This window comes from Podarcis muralis, chromosome 9 (genome assembly GCF_964188315.1).
Source record: "Podarcis muralis chromosome 9, rPodMur119.hap1.1, whole genome shotgun sequence".
NCBI classification, from domain to species: Eukaryota; Metazoa; Chordata; class Lepidosauria; order Squamata; family Lacertidae; genus Podarcis; species Podarcis muralis.
Genome location: NC_135663.1, coordinates 11,782,451 through 11,803,758, shown reverse-complemented (window position 1 = coordinate 11,803,758; position 21,308 = coordinate 11,782,451). Strand labels below are relative to the sequence as shown.

The 21,308-nt window shown below is 42.1% G+C and overlaps 2 protein-coding genes across 6 annotated transcripts in view; one reads left to right on the top strand and one right to left on the bottom strand.

The window, feature by feature from the left end:
* The first annotated feature begins 260 nt into the window (after positions 1-260).
* On the top strand, positions 261-12,603 carry PAQR3 (progestin and adipoQ receptor family member 3). 3 transcript variants are annotated; one of them, XR_013394127.1, is made up of 8 exons: positions 261-417; positions 2,476-2,739; positions 3,344-3,506; positions 4,589-4,744; positions 6,102-6,299; positions 8,269-8,359; positions 8,906-9,925; positions 9,971-12,603. XR_013394127.1 is itself a non-coding variant. In XM_028743863.2 (7 exons), the coding sequence occupies exons 2-7, from the start codon at positions 2,555-2,557 to the stop codon at positions 9,043-9,045; spliced, it is 933 nt and encodes a 310-aa protein (XP_028599696.1). In that variant the 5' UTR covers positions 261-417; positions 2,476-2,554; the 3' UTR covers positions 9,046-12,603. The 3 variants fall into 3 exon arrangements, 2 of the variants coding, with proteins under 2 accessions (XP_028599696.1, XP_028599697.1); XM_028743863.2 differs by having other exon boundaries at positions 8,906-12,603; XM_028743864.2 differs by lacking the exon at positions 261-417 and adding an exon at positions 452-652 and having other exon boundaries at positions 8,906-12,603.
* A 768-nt stretch (positions 12,604-13,371) lies between these two features.
* BMP2K (BMP2 inducible kinase) overlaps positions 13,372-21,308 on the bottom strand; it is a 45,117-nt gene continuing 37,180 nt past the window's right edge. For all 3 annotated transcript variants that reach the window (XM_028743865.2, XM_028743867.2, XM_028743866.2), the window contains exon 16: positions 13,372-19,550. In XM_028743865.2, coding sequence (XP_028599698.2) covers positions 18,124-19,550 — 1,427 coding nt within the window. In that variant the 3' untranslated portion in view covers positions 13,372-18,123. The remainder of the gene's footprint in view (positions 19,551-21,308) is intronic.

Genomic DNA, 21,308 nt, shown 5'->3' with positions numbered 1-21,308 from the left:
AGGTGCCAACCGGCGCCGCGGTTCCCTTTCGACCACGCATGCGCTAGTCCTTAACCCTGCTCTCCCCCTCCCTCTCTCTCTCCCGTCGCTACGCAACGTCAGGGCTCGAAGCGCCCGCTCGCCCCCTTGGTTTGTTTGGTTCGGAGCGCGCGAGCGCGCGCGCGGCACGTGCGCCGCTGACGAGGCGGGGCTTCGGCGCCTGATTGGTTGCCGCCGTGCGGGCGACGCGGCTTTCGCGCGACGACGGTCTCACGGCGATGGCGCAGTGCGAGGGGGGCGGGGCAGCGGGCCCGGCCGGCGAAGTGGGAGCAGCGCGGTGCGGCGTTCGTTCTTCGTCGCTGAGGCGGAGAGCGGCCCTTTGCCCGGCGCGATGCGGGAAGGGCTGGGGCTGCTGAGGCGGCGGCGGCGGCGACCGGGGTGAGCGGCGGGGCGAGGGCTGTGTGGCGGGCCGGGTTGCTAGGGGCGACTCCTCCGCCTTCCCAATGGCCCGCCTGCCTTTCTTCTCTCGCGAGGCGCGTCTTCTGCTCGGCATCGGTTGCTTCCAGCGGGGCTTAATTCCCAGGGAAGCGCGTGCATGGCTGTGTCGTAGAGGGATTGCATGATCCCCAATGAAAGGGCTGGTGTTTATTTAACTGCCTTCATTTAACTGCTGGTAATAATAATAATAATTAATAATAATAATTTATTATTTGTAGCCCGCCCATCTGGCTGGGTTTCTCCAGCCACTCCGGGCGGCTTCCAACAAAGATTAAAAATACATTAAAATGTGACACCGGTAGGGTTTTAATAGATGCAAATGGTGTATGCATGGTGTATGCATGAATGTAAGGATGCGTTTATAAAAATTGCAATGGCTTGTTAACAATTGTGTACTGGTTGGGGAAACCTAGTCAGATGGGCGGGGGTATTATTAGCATCATTATCATTACTATATATATATATACAGTGCTTTTTTTCTTTTAAAAAAATGTTTAGGGGTACTCTCATTTTCCTACTCCTATTGAAATACTGAGGGACGCGGGTGGCGCTGTGGGTAAAAGCCTCAGTGCCTAGGGCTTGCCAATCGAAAGGTCGGCGGTTCAAATCCCCGTGGCGGGGTGCGCTCCTGTTGCTTGGTCCCAGCGCCTGCCAACCTAGCAGTTCGAAAGCACCCCCGGGTGCAAGTAGATAAATAGGGACCGCTTTCTAGCAGGAAGGTAAACGGCGTTTCTGTGTGTGCTGTGCTGGCTCGATGTCGTGCTGGCCACGTGACCCGGAAGTGTCTCCGGACAGCCCTGGCCCCCGGCCTCTTGAGTGAGATGGGCGCACAACCCCAGAGTCTGGCAAGACTGGCCCGTACGGGCAGGGGTACCTTTACCTTTACCTTTATTGAAATACTGCCCCTCAATGAGGCCAAACTTAGATTCACAAAATGTGTAGGGGTATGCGTACCCCCAGAAAAAAGCACTGCTTATATACCTATCTGTTGTATCCTATTATAGTTTCAAGTATCTTTTTTGTTTTTTCATTTCTTTCACTTCACTTGTCCACTAAAATTTTCCAACAAAACATAAATTAAAAAAACCACATACATACACATAGTTTTAATTCTGTCGTTATCATTACTTATAGACCTATATATTGCATTGTATTAATTTCAAACACCTTTTTTGTTTCTTTTCATTTCTTTCACTTGTCCACTGAAAATTTTCAACAAAGCATACATTAAAAAACCACACAGAGTGTTTTAATTCTGTCAATGTTTAATTGATTGGGGGGTTTTCTATGTTTTTACCTGTTCTTATTTTTTATCTATAAGCCACCTTGAGTCCCCTGTCAGGGGGGTGGGGAATGTGGAGTATAAATAAATAAATAAATATATAATTATTATAATTGTGGCAGTTGTGTTACTGCTGTGAGACCTCCCACAATGTTTACCTGCAGAGTTTAAACTGGACTTGCTCCCTATGTATTTCATAATTGAGATGGTGGTGATATTCAGCAGGTAAAACAGTGGATTGTTAACAAACCTATTTGCCTTTTAAAAAAAGTATATCCAATTGCTGCCTTGGGTTCAATTTATCAATCCAGCAGGCTCTATTGGTGAAAGTTTCTCCTGTGCTTTATAACTTCTGGGTTGTACAATAGGCCTTCTTGTCTCAATGTTCTTCCCAGGAAAAGAAAAATACCTTGGCACATAGTCTTGTCTATAGTGTGAAACTTTTAAACTTCTCAGGGTTGGATGTATGTAGGGGGGAAGGTGACCTTATTTTATATTCTTCCCAAAAATATATAAGCCACTTGATGGTTTAAATATAACTCCTCAAAATGGTTTACAATGAAAAAGAGATATTAAGAGCTGCTGCTCATTAGCTCCCTAAGTATATTGAACTGATAAGGCGCTGAAAGGTCTCTGTATAACTTTAGAGAACTGCTTTGTGATAGACAGGTGAAACGTGTAGTTGGATGTTATCCTATGTCTTGATGTGTTTGCAGGTAAACTGTAGCAGAGGCCTTCAGTACTACTAGGTATTTTTTTACTCTTGCCTTAATTGGTGAGTGAAATACTGCTGGAATGCATCAGAAGCTCCTGAAGAGTGCTCATTACATTGAGCTTGGAAGTTACCAGTACTGGCCAGTTTTGGTCCCTCGGGGAATTCGCTTATACACCTATGAGCAGATTCCAGTGTTCCTTAAGGACAATCCATACATCACAGATGGCTACAGAGCATACCTACCTTCCAGGCTATGTTTGAAAAGGTATGAAATTGATCCAAATGGTTCAACTTTGAAGTACAACATCAGGCCTAAGTGGCTGATGGATTTAATACTTTTACTTGAAAGTCATTTGTTGCACTAAATGTCTTGCTTTTCTGTAATCAAAGAAGCTAGCAAACTAAGGGCATAGATTTCATTAAATATGCTTCTTTGTGAGAGTTTATACAGCCTTTTGTCTCTGCTGACCCAACCGCTGATCCTGTTTCAAAGAGTAGAGCCAGATGTCCTGCTACTTTTGCCAGTGCAATAAATTAAGTTGGTTGGAGTGTGGTGCTGATAACTCCAAGGTTGCAGGTTCAATCCTCATAAAGGCATCTGCATTTTCCTGCATCACGGGGTTGGACTAGATGACCCTCAAGGTCCCTTCCAACTCTTCAGTTCTAGGAATGCAAAGTTCTAGGAATGCAACCAAGCATTAGTGGAAATGAGCCACGCAAGAGAGCAGGATGGATACTGACTAGCTTGCATAAGAGCAATAGAGAATACAGCAAGTATCTAATCTGGAACACATGATCAGGGTGTCAGTTACAAAAATTGCTCCTTTGACTTGCTCATAGTCATTACTGTTTTCTTCTCCATTTCCCAGCCTATTCATTTTATCCAATGAAACAGTTAACATCTGGAGTCACTTACTGGGCTTCTTCCTCTTCTTCACTTTGGGCATATATGACATGACTTCTGTGTTGCCTTCAGCGAGTGCCTCTAGAGAAGATTTTGTTATTTGTTCTATTTGTCTCTTCTGCTTTCAAGTAAGTCCCTTGGTAAATAGCAGTCAAACATTTTTTGTGCTTGTGTCAGGGACAACAGACAGGAAAAAAGGTCTGCATTCTGTCAAAAGCTGAGGCTTGTGGAGTCTTTCTGCTAACTAGCCCACTTACAGTGTCTTGACGCTGGTGGTTGGAGAACCTGCATTCAGGCTACCTCAGCCTTACATTGTATTTATTTAAGTAAACATTTTGCTTCCTGTTCTCATTTAAAAGCAGTTGCTCAAAACAACCCATGAATAAGCTACAAGTTTCACTCCACTGCACATTGGAAGGGGGGAATGTTACTAGATTATGGAACATCTTGCCCTGTACAATATGGATTTTTTCAGACTGATGGCTTTTTGTGATGCAACAATATTTTTTAAACTTAGCTGCTGTGCCTGTCTTCATTTCACACTGTAGTTGGCTGTTTTAAGCTGTCCTGATTGAGGCAAATTCATTGAGAGAGTGGATATACATTTCCTAACAAAATGAAAAATGTCCCCATTGCTTTGTGCAGTATTCAGTGGGGCCAAGCATCTTTACTGGTTGAGGCCAAGGTGCCTGGGGTGCTTCAGGAGACTAGGGCCAAAACAAGCTCTTCATGCTCACCTGGGAGTAATGCCTATAGGCCTTGCATCAGAGTAAGCATGCATTAGGATTGTACTGAAGCGGGACCTGCGGTGAGGCTGAAGGTTTGATCTCTGCCACTTCTGGTTGAGGTATCTTGAAGAGCAGACTTCTTAAGATATATGGGGTGTCACTTGACTAAAGAAATCATTTTGATCGTGTTGCAAAATAGCAATGCAGCATATCTGTGTTTGGGTAAAAACAATAGTTCCAAAGGAAGAAGTATTAAAATGTGAGTCTTTAAAAATCTGCTGCCTGATTTATCAGGGCTACCTTTTTAGTCAATTAAGTAACAGAGATCAGACCAGAATTCTTTTCTAGCAGCAGACCAATTTTCCTCTTGCAGATCCAAAATCCTAAAATTTAATCCAGTTGCTTTTAAAGTTGTTATTGCTTGATGCTGAAGATACTAGACTTTGAGGAAATTAATGCAATTTGTTTGGATGTTTTTATAGGTCTGTATGCTTTGCTCAGTAGGGTATCATCTCTTCTGTTGTCATCGCTCAGAGAAGACCGGTCGACGGTGGATGGCACTGGATTATGCAGGAATTTCCATTGGTATCCTGGGCTGTTATGTATCTGGAGTCTTTTACGCATTTTATTGCAATAATGTAAGTTTAACAGTCAGGTTGACTGGTGTAGCTTTCCCATGGATAAAAATCAAATAAAAAGTAGATCTTTCCTTTGAAAAATTCAGTTTTAGTCTTGCTTTAAAATAAACATATATATGGTATGCATATGCTATCAGGTTAGTGTTCTAGCATGAAATGCAGAATTTTGTCCTGAACAAGTGTACCATATTTTATAGTCCAAGAGAGACAGTACGTTGCATGCAAGGAAACAGAAACCAGACTGCTCAGGGGCCTCACTTTTCTCAGCCAGTTTAACAAGAGGCAGCTGAAGAATTGTCCATACATCTCCTAAACTGGATCTTCCACAATACTGTGTGGTATGAAATGTTTTAAGATCATTTTGTTCTGTAATGGCAGCTGAACTATATTTCTGACTTTTTTTCCAAGGAAAAAGAAAATATTAAAGGCAATATTTCCTGATTGGAGGGAGTAGAGTGTTTTTATATATTAAATGACAGTTCTCCAGAGTAATTGTCGGTTCTTTAAGAATCCTGCAGGAGATAATTTGATTGCCTTGGTTAATCATGCAGTTCATTGCTTAAAATTGTAGGTGCGTCTAATAGTTGGTTGCAGTTGCTAGCATCGGCATAAAATAAATCCTGCCTTTGGAAGGTATTTTAACTACCAGTATAAACCCTGGAATGTGTGGCATTTTCTCAAGGAAAAAGTGACTAAGTGACCAACAGGTGTTCAGTATGAAAAGCTGTCAGTATTTCTATATATTTTAAACAGTGTGTTAATGTTCATAATACTGTCGTATCTCAGAAGTCGAACACCTTGCTAGTCGAACATTTTGGCTCCCAAATGCCACAAACCCAGAAGTGAGTGTTCCAGTTTGCAAATGTTCTTTGGAACCCAAACGTCCTATTCGGGTTCCGTGGCTTCCGATTGGCTGCAGGAGCTTCCATTCGACTTCGGAGGTACGACTAAATCTAGTCCAACCCCCTGTAATGCAGAAATCTAAGTTGTTACTCCAGTCTGTATAATGAGGAATTGTATAATGAGGAAGCTTGCCTGTAATACTACTACACATTTTGAGGGAGAGCCCTGTTCAACAGGGACTTCAAAATCAAACATGTTGAAATAAATAATCGAATCTGGATTTTTTAAAAAAATAATAATTCTGCTGCTTAGATGTAAAACACACTTTTATTGTATGTGCCAAGAGAGAATACAGTGCTACCTTTGTGCCTTTAGTAGCTCTGATGCAAAAGGCTGCTTTAAAGAGCACATTCCAGAATTTGGGAAAAATCCATTTCATTTTGCTCTATTTTGATGCAAATATTTTATTCTTATCACTCAGTGGCTGCCTACTTTGTTTCCCTCCTTTTTCCAGTACTGGCGTCAAGTATACTTGATCACTGTCCTTGCTATGATCTTGGCAGTATTCTTTGCCCAGATCCACCCCAGTTACCTCACTCAGCAGTGGCACAGGCTGCGCTCAGTCATCTTTTGCTCTGTGTCAGGTTACGGAATCATTCCTACCATCCACTGGGTTTGGCTCAACGGAGGTGTTGGTGCGTCTATTGTGCAGGTAAGCTAAGGAGTCACCAGGCTTGCATCCCAAACCTAACTGGGTTTTGCTCCAAAGTACCAAAGGGTACTTTGGTACTCCAAAGGGGCGAGGGTGGCGCTGTGGGTAAAACCTCAGCGCCTAGGACTTGCCGATCGCATGGTCGGCAGTTTGAATCCCCGCGGCGGGGTGCGCTCCCGTCATTCGGTCCCAGCGCCTGCCAACCTAGCAGTTCAAAAGCACTCCCGGGTGCAAGTAGATAAATAGGGACCGCTTACTGGCGGGAAGGTAAACGGCGTTTACATATGCTGCGCTGGCTCGCCAGATGCAGCTTTGTCACGCTGGCCACGTGACCTGGAAGTGTCTGCGGACAGCGCTGGCTCCCGGCCTCTTGAGTGAGATGAGCACACAACCCTAGAGTCTGGCAAGACTGGCCCGTACGGGCAGGGGTACCTTTACCTTTACCTTACCATATTTTCCTATGTATAAGATGAGGTTTTCTGCTTTAAACTTTTAGTTAAACAATGGGGGGGGTCTTATACACGGAGCATGGGCATACGGGGGAGGGTTTTTTTCATTTTTAAACAAATGTCCGGGATTTTGGCTTGGGCAGGCTGAGGCAGTTCCTACTGCCACTGTCCCCTCACTCTCTTCCCCATGCTGGCTACATGCTGGTGACTGGCTCGCCTCCTGCGGCCCCTGCCAACTTGACCGCCAGAGCAAGAGCAGCAGCTGCCTCAGCTACCTCTCCTTTCCTTTTTTTTTCTCTCGTCCTCAAACCCCTGTACCTGGCCTGCTCCTGCCTTCCTTAGCTCAGTTTGCCCCAGTTGCCTTCCCCGTGCTCTGCCTCAGTGTTCTGCTTGGGAGCCTCTTGCTAATTGCTTGCATCCAGCAACAGCCGCCACTGAGGGGGAACAGTTTCCACACCACTGGGTGCTGGAAACTTTGAGGGTGATCTTGCCCAACAAAAGGGACACGAGTGGCGCTGTGGGTTAAACCACAGAGCCTAGGGCTTGCTGTTCAGAAGGTCAGCGGTTCGAATCCCCGTGACGGAGTGAGCTCCCGTTGTTCGGTCCCAGCTCCTGCCAACCTAGCAGTTCAAAAGCACTTCAAAGTGCAGGTAGATAAATAGGTACCGCTCGGGCGGGAAGATAAACGGCGTTTCCGTGCACTGCTCTGGTTCGCCAGAAGTGGCTTAGGCATGCTGGCCACATGACCCAGAAGCTGTACGTCGGCTCCCTCTGCCAGTAAAGCAAGATGAGTGCCGCAATGCCAGAGTCGTCCACGACTGGACCTAATGGTCAGGGGTCCCTTTACCTTTACCTGCCCAACAAAAGTTCAACAATTTTCTGCCCCCGCCACTTCTGCTGTAGGGTTGTTGTTTCCTTAAACTTTGGATTCAAAAAAATAGGGGTTGTCTTATACATGGAAAAATACAGTAAGTTCCATTGACTTTATTAAGACTTCATGATCAGCTGGTTTAGGAATGGCGCCTTTTACTTTATCCTTTTTTTAAAGGAACGTTTTCTATAAACAAACACGATGGCAAAGAACAGTAGAAATGGAAACTTAGATTGCATTGTTTGTTTTTCAGTTGTGTACATCACTAGCCTTGATCCTCGGTAGTTCGCTTGATAGCTACAAAGACATAATGAAGGGTGTGGAGAGAAGTGCTTTGTTGTGGGAGAGTTCTTCTGTAAAAGAAGCGTGTATCCACCTTGGCTTCTATTTTTAGGAACATAATTGACTGGAGAAAAGCTATGGGGAGAAGGTGTCTCAGGAATGTTCAAGGTGCATAAATTCTGTTTGTGCCTTTTGCTTAGAAACAAGAAAATCAAGCTAGTAGATCTGGGTTGCACCCTGATTTTAGGGACCTACTTAACATTTGAAATCTGTTGAAAAGGATTGCCGTCTTGCCTCTCAGGTATTAGATAGATAGAAAGATGGATGAGGATCTTGCTAACCTTTTTCTGCTGTTTTTGTCTTTCAGGAATTTGCTCCCCGTGTGGTTGTGATGTACTTGATCGCTGCCATAGCATTTCTCTTTTATATTTCTAAAGTCCCAGAAAGATATTTCCCAGGTAGGGCTGAATTTTTTGGGTAGCTGAATTATCCAGGGCACAGGCCATTCACTATTAATTAAAGGTTGTGGGAGCAATTATTGCCCTCTACATCTCTTCCCCATGGCTGCTGGTCCCAGCTGTATGGTATAATAAAGGAGCATGCCATGTGCCTCCATGCACAAGTTTTTAAATACCTACCTAAGAATTCAGCTCCCAGAACACACCCAAAGGTACATCTTGCCCAGTGCTCTTGTTTCTAACAGTACAACGCTAAGTGGCTTGGTAGCTAACTTGAAAGGAATGCCACCCCTGTTGGAAAGAGAATTGTCTGAGAAGGTCACATATTATTTCGTTTCCCAGCAATACATTATGATGCTGGGAATCTGTCACACATTCTGACTGGGAAGGAGACTTATCTCAGCTAGACCACTTTGTGTCACACTTCAATAAACCTACCCTGGTGCATCAAAGCACTGTCTCAATGCATAGAAGACATACTCCTCCAGAGCTTCTGCTACTGAATATTCTAGCTAAATTAATGTGTGTGTTTTTCTTTTCCAACAGGGCAGTTAAACTACCTCGGCTCGAGCCACCAAGTATGGCACATCCTTGCAGTAGTGATGCTGTACTGGTGGCATCAGTCTACCGTCTACATCATGCAGTATAGACACAGCAAACCTTGCCCTGACCACAGTGCACATTAGCATGCAAAGGTATGGCGGTTTCCTGTGCAGGAGGAGATGAAGATGGACTGGGTTGTGATGGGGAAAGGGTTTTGCCTTTTTGTTGCCACAGTTAAAAAGACAAGTGGTTCCCCAGAAGTCATAAAGGGTCTCCAGCTGGCTATTCAGGAAGAGGAGTCCTTTTGGGGGTAAACTGGCCAGTAACAAAAGCCCTGGAGCTCTTAGGTCACCAGCTGGAAAGGAGACAGAGTCCTGCATGCTTCCCTTTTCACTTGTGCTTCTGCTGCTCGTGATTCATAGAAAGCTGCTTTATACAGAGTCAGACCATTGGTCTGCCTAAACTTGGTATTGTACCCTAACTGGCAGGAGATGCCAGGGACTGAAGCTGGGATATATATATGTATTTTTGCATGCAAAGCATATGCTCCACTAATGAGCATTTCAGTTCCTCCTTAGAGACCTTATCCCTGCAGTATTAATTCTGTGTTCTCCTAGCTTCCTTGTATTTGGGCTCAACAGCCTCTCTTACCGGGACAGCTGTTAAATCATGTGGCAGTGCTATGGCACCTGAAGCCCTGAATCCACTTCTTTGAATTCGGACTCCACTATATAGGCTCACAGGTGGGCCTAAAGTCAGACGGCCCCTTTTGAGGAAAGTGATGGGGACCCAAATATTTTGCATTGACTCCCCTTAAGTTGCTATTTAATAGCTCTACTTTAATTCCATGGAAGGGATGGTGCTGGAATGTGGCCTACCACTGTGGAGGAACAGGGAGCATTTTGAAGTATACAACAGGCGCGTTCCAGTCCCCAAAACCTTCTTGAAAAATATATTTTCCCATTGGTGACCAGGACTGTGTTGATGCCTAACTTTTTCAAATTGCAGTAGTTTTACTGCTCAGCGTAAGAGGCAAGGAAAATACTGGTTTTCTGTATGATTTATGAGGCCCCTTTGTGAAGGATTAAACCCCGCCACTTCTGATTTCACCACATGCTGGGAAGAAAGGACTTTCCACAATTTGATTGCACATATTGAAGACTCTGCATTCTACAAAATGTGTTCCATTTCTTTTCTGAAATAGCAGCTGCTGATGGTGGCATCAACTTTTTTTTACTGCTTCCCAAGAGATCTCTCGTGTTTTGTTTACAGTCTATGTTCACGACAAAAAGTCCCACCAATGCTGTTTACAGAAATATATAAAACTAAACTTGCTACCAAAATGTCACCACTTAAAGCAGCAGTTGGAAAGTCCAACTGAGCAATCCATGAAATGTAAGCCATTTTAAAATTGTTTTAAACCAGCCCATCTTCTAAAAGGCCCATTTAAAAGCCAGAACTGATTAGCCCAACTATATTATATTCCCCTTGGGAATGATGTTCCACAAATGGGGAACCATCGCTGAGAAAACCCTATGCCTAGTACCCATTTATGGTACATTGTAGACCCCCCATCCTCCTTATCCTATTTTGTACATCTTCCCAGACCAAATATGAGGAAACCCAGTGACTGACAGACCCATTTACTTTTGTCCCCCCCCCCAAAAAAAAAACCCTGCAGAGGCTGACCATCCCCACTACCTCACTGGCTGCAGGAGGCTGATCATGAGATTACTTGCAGTCTTTTGAAATTGATTAATTTTATTTATTTATTTTATTTCAGTCTTATCATTGTACGCCAATTTCAGAGGCAGCACCCAAAGCTGCTGTTCTCTTTCCCTTCACATGCTAAGAGGCAATAAGTTTAGCAGTCATGCCAAAGACCATGGAAGAGGTCACCAGCAGCCAAATAGCTTGGTGAACTCTTGTTGTTGGCCACAGTAGAACAAATCAAATTTGTTCAAACTACTGATAAACAAATTTCAGAAATTGCCAGGAAACTATTTCTTCTGATAGGCTGAGGAAACATCCCCCAGTATGCATGTGCGGTTCCCGTGACAAATTCTCATTCCAAGATGTAACATTATAAGTTGAAAATATATTATGTCTACTGTATGTGCAACATGTTCTGTGTCCTTGCACTGATGTATGTGTTATAATTTAAACATGGATTTTTACTTGATTCCCCCCTCCCTTTCTGTAGAACAGTATCTGCTGTTGTTTTCCTCAGTGATATCATAGACTAATCTTTGGAAAAGAAGTTGGGATGCCCCAGTAATTGTGAATTTTGGGGTGCTCCTCAAAATGCGGTTTAGCAGTGAGTCAGAAATTTGGGGTCCCTTGATTAAACGTGTCTCAGTGCCCAAGGTTTTTTGTCAAGTACAGTGGACGCTCGGGTTGCGAACGTGATCCGTGTGCGATGGATGTTCGCAACTCGCAGCGGTGCGTCTGCGCATGCACGGGTGGCGATTCGTCGCATGCACAAAGCGCGATTTAAGTGTTTCTGTGCACGTGCGACCGCTGAAACCTGGAAGTAACCCATTCCGGGTTTTGGCGGGTGCGTAACCTTCCGGGTTTTGGCGGGTGCGTAACCTGAGAAAACGCAACCTGAAGCGGCTGTAACCCAAGGTATGACTATACTGACATGAAGCACGAATCAACATTTTAGCAGTGATGGCACTAAGGAGAATTGCTCTTGAGTGATGTTTTAAGAGAATATCATTTATCTGTTGACAAACACAGAGCAGCTGCTCCTTGCCTAGCCATTGGCAGATGTTGGGAGTGTAGCCACTTTGTTTCGAAGTTCCAGCTGACACATCTCAGCTTGAATTGTAGACTTTGCTAGGGTGTAACAGAAGTAAACCTACCTTTTGCGTGGCAAATTTGGAAAAAAGTAATAACAGCTAGGGAACAGTCCTATGGGTTTTCTTCTTCAGAAAACCAGTGCCTCCGGAGGCAAGGTGGGATGTAAAAGTAATTTGCTTGTATAGTTAAGGAACTCTAAAAGTGTATACTTTATGGCTTTAGTTAGAAAGCTTTAGAGAACTGGTCCCCCAGAACCTACGTGCTTTTAAAGAAAATGTTAAGTTTTTGTTTACAGCTTCTTGCATTATACAGAAGCAACTCCGCTTTGAGAATTCACTTCTCTACTGGCCCTCACCACCATCCTTGTTTTAATTTTGCATTTAATGCATTGTTTTTCTAAAAACAAAGTCTAGGATATAAATGTTTAGTATTGCAATTGAAAGAGTTGAGTTCAATTGAACTCCAGTTTGTATAGCTGTATAAAACAACCTTTTGTAAATGTCAAACCTGTGCATGCCTCGTTTCTAATATTTATTTTTAAGGAGTTGTGATATAAATGAGCTTTCTGTCAAGAGAGCTCTTCAAGACAATAGAAAATGGAATGCAGAATGGTAAAACTCTACTATAGATTTCCTGCCTTCTAGGCTTAATACTTGTGATTATCAGCCAGCAAATGTGTACAATTATCTGCTGTTGGAGCCTCATTTTTAAGTTACACTATAAGCCTTGCTTAAGTACAGTGACACATACTGCTGTGCCTTTAAAAAATGTTTTGATTCCTTTATTCATGTTCAACTAGATGTACAAAGGAAAGTTGCTGCAATCTATTCAAGTTGTACCAATATGTATTATGTAAATAGCTCCTCTGTGAATAAAATTGTTTGTTGGCAAATGTACTTGCTCGTCTGTGTGTGAGAGGACAAGCAATGTGTTGGGCTCCATAGAAGCCTGAGCTGCACAGGTGGGACAGCCTCTCCTTTCAATGTAGCTGAAGATTAGCTTGCGGAATGACTGCTAATCAAGACTGGATTAGAAGAACCAATGGGGAGAAGGCAGTTTTATGCAGAACCATTGTTCATATTCTCAGTATTATTTCTGTACCTTCCATATATATGGTCTCTAGGCCCGCTTTTTTGATGCTTCAACAGGGGCCGATGGAAGAAAACAAGGTTCTGTATACCAGGTATTGTCAACTTTTTTCAGACTCAGTGCTGACTTTAAACAAAACCATTTATTTGGGAACCCATTTCTTAATCTTTACTCATAGATTTTGCATTGTGGTAGCGCTCCTGTTGCAACCCCCCTTGTCTCAGGCCATGACTCTCTGCAGTACATCTGTCCTACCACTGGCATTGCTTCCCTCAAAGAAACTCTTAAGCTATAGTTCTGAAAAGCACTAAAGGTATCGGCAGCCTCAGAGCTGTCACAAAACACTAAATCTCGCAAAGTTCTGTCAGATGGTACGACAAAACCTGACGTGATATAAAGCCAAACCGATGTCCGGTGTTGCTTAGGATATGGTAGCCCAAGTCCTTGGAACAAGTATCAAAACAAGATGCTTAGGGCATCTTGTTCATAGGTTTGTTGATTGTCATTAAACAAGTTCACAAAACGAGCTAATTACTGGCATTGACTGCAGCAAAAGAAACAACAGGAGGCATAAGTAATGCAATAAGTTTTTTTTTTTTTTCATATGAGGCAACATACACAGGAAACTCAATTAGCATTTTGCATGGCAAGATCTAGAACACCCCGGCTCTGTTGTAAAAATTACACAGGTTTACAGAATCATGGCATCTGGTATATTTATTTAGTAACAACTGACAGTTGTTCTCAGCTACATTAATTTCACACAAAAGTTCTGTTTTAGTGGTACACACACAACAAAAAAAGCTTTAGAAATTTTGAGTCTTGACAAGAAATGGAAGTGTCATTTGAAAAGTGCACTTAAAGCTGTTTGCCAGCAATTAAAATATAGCATTGTTTTATTCTTGAGTGATGTTCTTAGTCACAGAAACAAAACTTGGCTATCGACACTATTACTTTTATTTATTTCTTTTCAATGAAGTGCTTTAGAAAAATAACTGGGCAGCCAGTCCTTTGCATTTCCTTGTTACTCTTAGCAGCTTTTGGCTATACTTATTTTTCCAACGCCATGACAATGATTGTGACTGCAATGTTGTTTTAGATCACAAACTCCAAGAGATGTGATGTGTGCATGTATGTTTTATATATGTTTCTCTCTATAAAAATACACCCTATCATATAAAAAAAAATCTTCAGATAGACTCTAGTTGCAATTCTCACAGTAGTAGCTACAGCCATTCAATCTCACAGTAGTTATTTCTGGGTGAAAAGGACAGACGTTTAGGCAGCCCTCCTCCCGAAGCTTGGGCATTGCTCCTGTGCCTCTAAAATAACCAGACACATGTAACCTAGTTCAAGAGATGCAGGATCAAGCTGTAAGATATAGGCCTCCTTTTCTACAGAATAATTATGGAAATAGTAAGCACCCACCCCCACTGATATGTGGATAGGGGTATGGATTCAGTTTCTTTCACCAAGATCAACAACTGTACCTTCAAAGAACTGAATCACACAAATTTGGGTGATGGTATAGTAACCATGAGCTGATTTTACCAATGATGGCTAACATTGAACCAGATCCTGTTGCTTTTAAACCTTTAGGAGCATGTCTGCTATATTAATCTGTACAATAAAAGCACCTTAGGGTGACCATCATGTCAGAAGTAACACGCAACACTGCTTCAAGATGAACTAATTCTGCAGCTGATTTTAGAAGATGTACCCAGCTGTCTGCTATATGCTAATTGGAAATGTCAAACCATTGGAGTAGTGAAAAATCCTCCATCTGGCGGCCACCAATATGAACTAATACTTCACAATCTTCCTATGGTTCTAGGAAAGACCATGGTAGGCTGGATTTCAGATATATGTACACGTACACAATGCAAGCAAAAATATTTCTCCCAAACTACCAATCACTTCTTTCAATGAAGTCCAGAACTGAAGGAAATTATCAAACCTGCTTTCTGCAGCTCTTTAGCAACAAACAAACATAGGGAGAAATTAATTCTGTGGGGTCTGCCAGTATACCCCGGCAACCACAAAGGAAAATCAACAGAAGTTCTTATTTACAAAAACCTATGAAAATAAAGTCATATGCAATCAGTAAATACGTGAAGCAAGGCCCTATGAGAAAGCAAAGAATATTGGCAACAATCTCAATGGCCACACGTTTATTTTGGCCTTAAAGGGTTATGCTACAGACGTTTTGCCTACGGCCCAGTCCTGCAGAGTTGCATCCATTATTAACTCTACACTGCCAAGCTAACAGCATGAACCAAGCAGTGCAGGTGTCTTCCAAGAGACTGCTGAAAAGTGTGTCTCAGGACCTGAAGTGATGACTGAGAAAAATGTGTATATTTTCTATACCAACAAACTCTTAGGATAAATAGTAGCGAAACTGTTAGAACAATGCAAATGTGTTGCTTCTACGTTCCCCACTGCCTTTGAATTATTGCAGGATAAGATTTACTTTCATCTTGGGTCAAAGGCATTCCATATCTCAATAACAAAATGTTCAGAATGGAATTATCTGCCAATAACTAAGCATGTAGTACAGATATATGGAAAACCCTTCTGACAAATGCAGGCAATGGTTTTAGGTTACTACAAATAATTAAATGACCAAGTTGTTCTAAATCTAGTGTTCGTATTTCACAGCACATGGAGTCTTGTGGAAAGGAAGGATTTTTCAGACAGCTTGGAATATAAAAGCTGGCTACCAACCGGATGCCAGGATAAGATCAGACACTAGATACTGTTCCTGAGCCAAAAATTTTTTTTGTCAAAATCAACAGGACAAGTCAACTACTTTTAATGGGACTGTTAACTTGACTACCAGAGCTGCTGTGCCTATTTTGTGCCACCTGAAAGCACTTAAGACCTTACAAGCGCACAAGTAGAAGTTATTACATTGGAATCGGCTAGTTGTGGACAGCTCTGGATTAACTCTGCAACTCCAACCTGCTTCAAACATTGTACGTTTGATCCACAGAAAACCTTTCCATAGAAGAAACAACCACGAGGGACATATACATGTTTGCTCTCTGCATCTATTTGTGTGCTCATTTGCTGGGAACACGCATCTGATCTCTTCATGGGTAGGAAATCTTGTCACAGTTGAAGCAGCACTTCAATAGAGCTGTCCGGTTACAGTTTTAATAAACCTTTGTTACAAAACCTGTATTTAGCTCAAAGAGGCTTTGGCACAAGAATAAAAGAGCAGGCATTCTGAGGTATGTGCACAGTTAGCCATTTTTTTGCCGTATGTGCTTTACAGAAATATTTAGAATGACAAGACATCTAACTGACCTGGGATTTGTGCTTGATATGACAAAAGAGTGGAACATTGCAGGACTAGAAACATACATCTGGAGAGAGCTTCCAATCATATTTTGATCGCCCAAAAACCCATCAAATTTTCTTAAAGTTCTCGTTTTTTAAAGCATCTTGTTCTTCTGCCTCTGTCAAATTTATCCTGTATTAGAATCATGTTACACACACAAAAAAAGTTTCTTTTGATATTTTGCTTCGGCACAGCAGCTGGAGAGCAAGAGTCCACTGCTGGGAAAGCATTTACGGAAAGTCATTCACCCAGGGCAGCAACTGTTTTAGATTTCTTAATCCCACAAGTTCATATTCAAGTCAGGTAAACAATACCTGAAGAGCCCAGTTCTTGTACCTTTTGCGTAAAGTCAGATTTACAATGTGAATGGCTATGCAAAGCCCAGGATCCAGAAACTTTTCAGGCTTGTATGCATGAAGTAGGATTTTGATTCCTTTTATACAGTTGACCCAATACATATGAAACATTTCAGTTTCAGATATAGTTTGCTATATTTCATGGGAGCAAGGGGTCAGCTGCTTCTGCATAGGCACCGGAACTACATTGCAGTGTTCCATGGATCCTGACCACTCACTTCTGTATGATTTAGGAGCAGCTGGTTACTGCAGTGTTTAAAAGTGTTTAAACCTACAGTGTTACCTACATGTTTAAAAGAAAGCCAAGCTGGACTAGATTGTAGCCCAAGGAACTGAAATGTGAAACATATTCTGCCAGAGCTCCCGCAGCTAGTCAAGAATGGGCCACAGACAGCCAAGGACATTATGAACACCTTTGTCCACGTGGGAAGTTCAGAAATGCATCAAATACTCACCTTCTAAGTTCTACATGTTTTTAAACTGTGTCTCAAGGGCACCAAATGGCTCAGAGGTAAAAGTATGACAGGACAATGGTCCTGGCTGTAAGGCATTGGTGGTTTACTATGCAGTTTACTGGTAGCAGACTCAAATCAGCATCATTTTTTTTAAAGGCTTCAGTTTTTATACCTCCAGTGCTGGAAACTGCCTAAATTCAAGTTAAAAGTTTCTTTAGAGTTACGTGTATTTTGTATGAACTCTCAAGATAAGTACAATATTGTGAGACAGAATGCACTCAAAAATATTAAATGGGACGAGTTAAGTGAGAGTGATTCAAAAGACATTTCTAGGGTATACCACGGAGTACAAAACCCTAGAAAAATACATTAGGTGAAAATCCTACTTTATCATAGAGCTGTACAGGTTAGAACTTGCCACCAAATTTCCGGCTTTTGTCTTCTCTGTCTTGTCGAATGTTGTATATGCAGGTAAACCAAACTGGAACAGTATAATCTTCGAAGTGCTGCAGAATCCAGCTATGTATTTTTATTTTCCTCCTTGATTCCCAACTTTATCTAATATTGTATTCCACTAAGTTCTTGAGATCTTAAGAGTTAGAACTATCCCTGTTTGACATTAATGGCACTTACTGGGGGGAGGGAAGCAGAGTTCTGGGAACCACAGCTACAAAGGTTTGGGTTTTTTGTGATGTTTAGGAATCTAATGTCAAGTCAGAAACCTCAGAAGTTCAGAGATGTTTTAGGAGGGATCCCACAACAAGCAAGTGAAGCAGTCCCAGATCAATCCAGCTTCTTACATATTTAGGCATTTTCTCATTCCCCTCAGGCCAGTTATAACACACCTCAAATCAGACCGTTCTTGTAATGACCTCTTTGGTGAAGAGTACATGGTAAAAAGGACACCATGGCTGTTTGTTGATAAAGTAATAGGCAGTAGCTGCAACAACAGATAGGAGCTTTTGAAAAGAGATCAGAAGGTCTTAGTGAAATTCTTTTACCTCTTCGCCATCTCAATATTGTATGCTTAAGATAGCAGATTTTAAAATATGAGGTTCTCTACTGAGAAATGAATCAATTGTACTAAGAAAAAAAGTTTCTCCTCAGTTGAACCAGATAGTTTATGGTGGTACAGAAAATCCTTAAATAATGCAACAGTGCTCCTGGTTCAATCTATTGTTTGGAAGGAAATGGAGCAGCCCCAAAAGGATCCAACTCCACTGTCTGTTGCTGCTGGCTTTGTTGAGATGTCACAGTCTGCACAACAAATTCCGTGAAAGGAACTGCCCCAAAATCATCTGTTAATTTTATCCCATCGCCAGAATGAATGGTACCAAGTAGTGAACTCTGTCTAGGTCTACCAGGAACTACAGCATTATAGTCTCCACAATGATCACCCAAACCTTGATGCTGTGGAAGAAGTACCAGTTCCGTAGGGTGGAAAGGCTTGGCTCCAAAGGGATCCAGAAGACTGTCATCTGCTTGTAGAGGGTTGACTCTGTCCTTGCTATCTGAAAGGGCAATACTTATATTTTCCTTGGAATCAGAGATTGTCAAGAACTCATTACTACTCTGGGAGTCCCGACGGCCAGCTTTTTTGTGCCTGCGGGCTCTTTCTGGTGTGCGGTAACTGGGCTTCAAGGTCTTCTTGGTGCTTGTTGGCGTACCATGGTGGCGCTTCCCATTGTTCTTTGATACTTCCTGCTTCATGCGTCTCTGGCGAGAGGAGAGTTTCTGCAGATTGCGTTGCTGCTTCACTTTTTGCTGCTGTTGGCTCCCTGTTATCTCCTCGAACGGGATAAGCCCAAACAGGTCCTCTTTACTCTCGTCATTCTTTGGGATGGAATGAGGGAATGGGATACAGCCAAAAGCATCCACACTTTTGGGCGATATGGGAGAAGGTTGGTTTTCAGAACCTGAAATCAAGTCATCTTGCTGAGATATTTTTCTGCTGAATGGGGCTTTGGTGAAGACATCAAAGTCATCCTGATCTTGGTCTAAGCCTGGAAGCGTAGCCTGGGGAGAGAAACCTTTGCTATCATTTTGCTTGGGCTCTTGAGAATGAAGAGCAAGGAATGGAACTGCTCCAAAGACATCAAATTCTTGTTTGGGGCTCACCTTGGTTACTGTATTTGGCAATTCAGTCAACACGGGAAATGTTACATTAGGCTCCCTGTTTTCAACACTGGTAGTCCCTTCTCTGTATCTGCTGCAAGGCATCTCATCCACAGGCCTAGCATGACAAGAATCAGAGTCAGAACTTGGTTTATCATCATCTTCTGCATCTTCATCAGAATCCATTAGAAGAGGATGCTGGCCAAAGTTGTCTGGTTCGGTATCGTTGTCATCAATGAAATCTCCATGCTCGCCCTGCAAGACTTCATCCTCTTGCTCCTCTTCCTCACTGCTCTTAGGAGATGGAGGATCTGATTCAAAGTCACTCTCTGATTCATCATTTCCTTTTTTCGTGTTTCCTTCTCTCACCTTCTTTACATTTTCACGGTCCCCAATAGCCTGGCTTGACCTCTCATTTTTGGTTGGGCTCCCTACCTTGTTCTCTAGACTGCTGTCTGAGTTATTAATTTCATTTCCTGGGGAACCTGAAAGAATATGCAAGAGAACTTCAATTTCTTCTTAATTTTCCACACTCCGGATAAACATACTGTATACGTTTAACACTGCTACTACACATTGAGATGGACCACATTTCCTTTTTTAATAGTGGTGCTAGACTTCACAATAAATGAAGGCAAATGAGAAAATTTTATTTTTCATTGTACAGCATTTGCTGCATTATGGGATTTGCATATGTATTATGTAATGTGAAGAGGACCCCATTTCAACCACCCTAGAACATGCAAAAAATACCTAAGTAAATACCTGCTCTTCTGAATCAAGGCAACAGCCCATTAGATGATAGCTAGTTGTTATCCCTCCAATAGTGGGAAATCTAATGGCCCTGGGAAACTATCCTATACTTGCAGAGCATGGGCACTCCATTCTTAACTGCTTAGTACCCAAGGAATATTTTTTTGGGGGTGGGGGGAGAACCTGCACTCTGATCTCAATATTCAAGAACCTTCACTCTCTACAGTCTCATAAAAATAATTCAAAATAAATCTGCACATGCATTTTAAGGAATGAGTAGAAAGATCAGGTGATTAGATCTTCAGGCTATTTCAGGTTTACTCCCAGTGTCAGGTTCTTCTAAGTCGAATTAAAATGTAGATTTCATCTCTTGATGTAGATTTCCCAAAGGAATAGCTGTAATAACAGAAATGTAGATGTCCATGCCATCTAAATCCCGCCATTTTCAACATTTGCGTGGATACTGTACTTGTTTACATGGATGTAATTTTGTAAGATTAAAAAGCTTAATCTTTCCACATGAGTATAACACAACCTTGTTGTTGGAATATCAATTTTCAAATGGCTATCAGCACGAGCATTCTTTTATTCACATGTGGAAAACAGAAAACTATTTCTTCCTCCCTTAGGGCAGACAATTTTTAAGATGTAGTAAGTTCTTTGTTGATATGAGATCTGAACCAAGAGCTCATGTAGAGCTTTGTAGGTGCTTCTATTCTTCTGCATACCTTAAAAGGCCCATCTTATTTTCTTTGAAGCTGGGATAGCTCAGTCGGTAAAGCATGAGACTCTCAATCTCAGGGTTGTGGGTTCGAGCCTCATGTTGGGCAAAGGTTCCTGCACTGCTGGGGTTAGACTTTATTACCCTCATGGTCCATTCCAACTCTACAATTCTATGATTCTATGAACACAGATTTCTAATTTATCTTTATAGGAGCACCGCATTCAAAATTATCCTAGGCCCAAGTCAGAGTCCTAGTAAGTAATTCAGCACTACTTCTCTCACAGAATGCTATTTTTAAAATGTTTCCGCACACAAGAGGCACTAACCTATTTCAAAATCAATTCAGCTCAGACCAAACAAATCCATATTTCATTTCACATTGTTACATTTGGGCAAATGCTCAAGAGGAGGGAAATCTCAAGTTCACTTTTAAATTAATGCCATGATAATGTTGTAATAAGGCGCTTTAAGATCAACATGTAGAAAAAGATTTGAAGTAATCTCCAAACTGCTTCAACGAACATTTCAAATCTAAATTTATGAAGAGCTGAAGAACTTTGTGGCATAACATCTGCTTGTAATGTATTGTGCAGATTACATCTCTTCTAATCAGGTTTGCCTCTTGTATAAGGCTATTGTTCTTCCTTCAAATTCAATGCAGGTAGAACATCTAATCATAAGATCCCAATCTTCAAGGAATATTTCTGTTCTGATGTTCTTTTTCTAGACATCCGATTATAAGAGGATGAATGGCTTGTAACAACTG

Excerpts from the sequence above, each read along its gene's own strand:
- PAQR3 (XM_028743863.2), top strand. The coding sequence starts at position 2,555 with ATGCATCAGAAGCTCCTGAAGAGTGCTCATTACATTGAGCTTGGAAGT. Across the intron at positions 3,507-4,588 it reads TTTGTCTCTTCTGCTTTCAA|GTCTGTATGCTTTGCTCAGT; the intron begins GTAAGTCCCTTG and ends ATGTTTTTATAG. Across the intron at positions 4,745-6,101 it reads ACGCATTTTATTGCAATAAT|TACTGGCGTCAAGTATACTT; the intron begins GTAAGTTTAACA and ends TCCTTTTTCCAG.